This window comes from Aplysia californica, unplaced genomic scaffold (assembly GCF_000002075.1).
Source record: "Aplysia californica isolate F4 #8 unplaced genomic scaffold, AplCal3.0 scaffold01171, whole genome shotgun sequence".
Classification (NCBI taxonomy): Eukaryota; Metazoa; Mollusca; class Gastropoda; order Aplysiida; family Aplysiidae; genus Aplysia; species Aplysia californica.
In genome coordinates this window covers 103,111-108,069 of record NW_004798441.1, presented here as the reverse complement: position 1 = coordinate 108,069, position 4,959 = coordinate 103,111, and the positions used below count along the sequence as shown (strand labels likewise).

Below are 4,959 nucleotides of genomic sequence, written 5' to 3'. Positions count from 1 at the left end.
CACACACACACACACACACACACACACACACACACACACACACACACACACACACACACACACACCTCGCTATCTCTGACCGGCCACGCTCTGCCTGACTGGCGTGGTGCTGTCACACTCCCCGTGACCATCTACGTTACGTCACTTTTCGACTTGTCCACTTGTTGAGTGGGTGGCTGGAGGGTGCTACTGGTAGGTCCTACTTCTTTACTTTTCCTCTGTTGTTTCTATCTGTCTGTCTGTCTTACTGTTTCCCTGCCCAAATAACCATTAGTGTGTCAATGAACTTCTGTTTACTCAAACAAACAAATTATCGACTTGTGTTCGAAATATCTAATGAGATCCAATTCGAAAATAGGTCAGCTGGTTTTACTTGAGTCTCCCCACCTCCCCCCCCCCCCCACACACACATACATCCCTATCATCAAGCCCCAATCTCCCAACTCCATCTCCATCTGTTGTGATCAATCTAGATCAAGGTTTGTTTTGTGTCGTTGAGCTGTAGCCCAGGGTATTCTGCGGCTGTTTACTTACGATAGTCTGAAGTATCCATTTGAAATTGTAGAGATACCAGGACTGCGATAGCAGGATGTACAGGGTCTCAGTCACATGAATGTACAGATATTAGAACAGAACATTGTTTTACGTCGGTGAAATGTTATTTTTATGGCCAGTGGGTAGTTGGCGGGTGCTCTGGTGTAGTTTGCTCCTTCTTTCCTATCAAACATCTATCGTCCTCATCTCCCCTCCTTCTTTTTTGTTTGTTACTCTCTTGTAACACCTCAAATTTTCTGGCGCTCATATGACCTTGTGCAGTTGCGAGTGCCGTAAAACTCTTACTAAAACTATTACATTTCTCATCGTGCGGGATCACACCATTAGCTCAGGAGCCATCGTGTCATCATGCTGGACTACGATGCGAATGGCCTGAGTTCAATGTTTTTCTAAATTTTGTTTTTGTGGGAGTTTTTAGTACGTTCCACGTCTATCCTTTTTTTTTACATTACAATGGCATCGTTCTAGACGTCCACCTGTCTAAGACAGTCGCTTTTCACGTCGACAGGGGGTGGCCGTCTTAGGCAATATCCACTGTATAAATGTCATGTCGTGTTGTGAGGCTGGGGCTGGGGTCAGTCTGTACCATCCCACAATGAGAGTGGACATCACCTGGAGTGGTCGTTATCACGCGGTAATTAGTGACATCATGTCGGTCAGCCGGCGAGCGAGCCCAATGGGACTGGCCACAGGAGGAGTGCGTGGTGACCAGTCACACATACCAACCAGTGGACATACCAGGCCGGGTCATGTCTAATTTTGGCGGGTCTTCTCCGGACCTCTGTTATTTTAAGGAAGGACAGCTGGGGGATTTGTGAAGGGATGGGGGTGGGGGCTGTTGTTGTTGTTGTTGTTGTTGTTGTTGTTGTTGTTGTTGTTGTTGTTGTTTTCTCGTGGTAGTCGATTCTGTTGGTGTAATTGAATATGGAGGAGTTATTTTAATTGAAACTCGATGACAGGCGGGTGGTTAGCAGGTGCTCTAATTTTCGGCACGTATATTACCTAATTTTTGTTGCAACTCCATCAATACTTTTTTTCGAGAACTTTATTCGGTGGCCCATATTTCGTATGTGCTTATGTGTTTCTGTTTGTTTAAAAAGTGGTGGATGGTTGGAAGGCGTCGCAGAAAGTTCCCACTTCCCTATTGCTTCTTTATTTTTCCCTGTGTTTGTCTTACTTTTTCTCAGTACTAAATTACCATTATTGTGTAGATGCGCTTCTCTTTCCTCGAACAAACCAACAAACAAATTCAAAAACTGATAAAACAATGAGTTCCGAATGAAGAATGGGACAAAAATGTTCACTCCTCTTCCCCTCCACTCCCATCCCCACCCCTCCACTCCCAATCCTCCTTTCCAGCTTGGCATAGCCACCTCATTCGAGGTACCTTCATTCGTGCCAGTGTTTACTTCACCGTATCTTTGAAGTACAAGTCCTTGTTATTCCAAGCGTTCCTACCTCCTGGCCCCCTGGGTACTGTCTAAGCCAGGTCTTTACCATGCTCCATTTGTTTACGCTCTTCCGCTCCGCGCGATGCCGGCTATTTTTAGCGCCTCTCGTTTCCCCAGTTGGCAGCAGGTGCTTTTGGTCTACTCGTTGCTGTTTTCGCATTCCTGGTGGGGTTTTTTTTTGGTTCTATCTTACGCTCGGTGGGTACTCGCTCGTGCATGTCGCCAGGATCTTGTTTCTCTCTCACTATCTGCCTGTGGCGGGCGGCGGGTGGGTGCTCACTTGTTTGGGTTTGTTTTTTTCCTTTCCACGTTTGTTATTGTCCGGAGCTCTTTTTTGGTCTGGGTGTACCTTCATGAACTCAAAAACGTCGTAAAAGTTGAGCTCTTTCTTAGTCCCAGCTGGTTACTCTTGTGTTTACTCCTCAAGTTGTGCGTACGTTTTCGGGAGGGGGGGGGTGGGGTTGGTGAAATTATTGTACCTCTGTTCTTTTCTCTCTCTCTCTCTCTCTCTCTCTCTCTCTCTCTCTCTCTCTCTCTCTCTCTCTCTGTCTCTCCCTCTGTGTGTGTGTTGTGTTTTGCGTGTGTGTGTTCTGATGCAAGGAGGGGAGGGGGGGCGCTGTTGTTTTCCAGTCAGTCTTGTTTTCGCTTAGCGTCCGCCTGACAAGTTGAATGTCCTATTGCCGTTAACTCCTTTGGGCTGCGCTTTCCTTATTACGATGTATTTGCTTGTTTGTTGTGCCTTCGTGTTTGTGTCAGCCATGACTGTTCATGTTCTTGGAAGTATTCAAGGGAATTTTGGGCCTTTTGACTTTCCTCTTGATGCGCCTTACGTATTTGGTTTTAGCTTACTGTTGCTTGTTGTTGTTTCGTTTGTGGTTAGTTGGCGGGTGCTCTGGTGTGGTTTGCTTCTTCTTTCCTGCGAAACATCTATCATCCTTATCTCCCCTCCTTCTTTTTTATGTTTGATTTTTGTTACTCTCTTGAAACACCTCTAATCATCGGAACTTATATGATGACTTTATTGTGTTTAACAAGTGTCGTAAAACTCTTACAATATCTAAAACTAATACGACCTATTGTGTTGCAAGTGTGTAAAATTCTAACTAAAGCTGAAACTAAACTAAAGAACAAAACTTTCAGGTGAAAGATGAAAAGATGCACTAACATTCTCGTTCTTTTCCCTCTCCCCTCTCTCCCCCGCACAGTGCCAGCATGGACGGCAGTCTAGTGGCGCCCACCTACCAGAACTTCCCCTCCAAGCGCCGCCCCCCGCCCCCCATCCCGCCCCGCACGCCCAGCCCGGACACCACGCCCCCGGAACTTCCGCCCAGGAAGTATCGGGAGACTTTGGCAAACTCCGCCGCCGGCTCCGGCCCGGCGGTACCGGATCCGAAGAACCGGATCGATTCTAAGAACCGGTTCGACGTGATTCCTCTTGGCAAGCAGATCAAGCAACAGCAGGCGCTGCCCGGGCAGGAGGAGAGCGAGAGTGGTCAGGTAGACCACAGCAAGAGAGACTTCAGGAGTCTGATGACCCAATGGGAGAACAGCTCCCCGCGCGAAGACAAATACGCTGCCGAGCTGAGGAAGCAGGCGCAAAGGTTGACCAGCCACCAGCAACAACAACAGCAGCAGCAGCAGCAACATCAGCATCAACATCAGCAACAGCAGGTGAATGCCACGCCCATGTCGGTAATGCACTCCCGGACTAAGATTAATTTCGCCACCACGTACAAACGAGAGCCTATGGTCCCGCAAGAGGCCACTTCACCCGCGTCCTCCTCCTCCTCATCCTCTACGACCGTGTCAGCAGCCGCCTCCTCCTCCTCAGCTGTTTCGTCTACTATCTCCTCGCAATCGTCAGTTGTTCCTTTTTCGTCGTCGTCGTTGTTACCGCCGTCGTCAGTCTCCCCCTCCTCCCACCACAACAACAACATCATCTCCACAACCTCCACTGCCGGTGCTTCCACCTCATCGCCCCCGTCTTCCTCCTCCCCCTCCTCCTCATCATCTCAGCCCTCATCGTCGCTCCCCTCAACCAATGTGACCTCTCAGTACAGGCCATACGCCTCCTCCTCTTCCTCCTCCAAAGACCCCCCTCCCCCGTCCCACACATCCGTTCTCTCAGCAGGGGGCGTGTCCTACGTTGCCATTGGCAACAACAACAACAACAGTAACAATAACACTTCCGCTACGTCAGCGGTGCCGTCATCAGTCAGTGTGCAGCCCGTGGCTCCACAGATCGCCTCTCGGACGTTCCTCGCGGAAGATTCTCGACTCCGGAGTAACTCGGACCTGTCTCCGGTCCACAAAACTCCCGCCAACTCAACCACCACAACCACAGGAAATATGGGTGGAGCCCAGTCTTCTGCCAATCAAGCACTAGCCTCGCCCCGTGACAGGAGCGCGTCCGACCACGACATTTTGGCGGACCGGAAAGGAGGGGGAGCAGGTCGCAACTACCACCAGCAACAGCAGCAGCAGCAACAACAACACCATCATCAGCACCAACAGCAGCAGCAGGGTTCGAAGATGGAGACACATTTCGGAGCTGGCCCCGACGCCCCGGCTCTCCCCGCCCCTCGGTGGAGACCCAGGAGAGGCCCCGAGATCCCTCCGCCCCCGACCCCGCCCACTTCTGGGCAGGGGGAGATGATCGAGGTCCACGCGGGCGACCAGGAGTTCCCTCCCCCGCCCCCGGAAGTCCTGCAGGCGGCGGCCGGAAGTGGGGAGAAGAGCGGAAGTGGTATGGAGGAGAGCGGTCCCTCAACTGCGGCGGACACGGACGGGTGAGTACTGGGTTTTTAAAGCTATCTGTGTTTTGTTTTGTTGGTCTGTGTGTTGGCGCATTTTATTTATAACAATCTTTTTATGGTTATTGTTTCTTTGTGTGTGTGTGTGTGTGTGTGTGTGTGTGTGTGTGTGTGTGTGTGTGTGAGAGAGAGAGAGAGAG

The 4,959-nt window shown here is 50.3% G+C and overlaps 1 protein-coding gene across 1 annotated transcript in view; it reads left to right on the top strand.

Annotated features, from left to right (window-relative positions):
* The window catches only part of LOC101863862 (filaggrin), a gene marked incomplete at both ends in the record, with an annotated part of 60,639 nt that extends 56,143 nt beyond the window's left edge, over window positions 1–4,496 (top strand). The window contains 1 exon segment of the mRNA XM_013090192.1: window positions 3,212–4,496. Coding sequence (XP_012945646.1) covers window positions 3,212–4,496 — 1,285 coding nt within the window.
* Window positions 4,497–4,959: the final 463 nt, after the last annotated feature.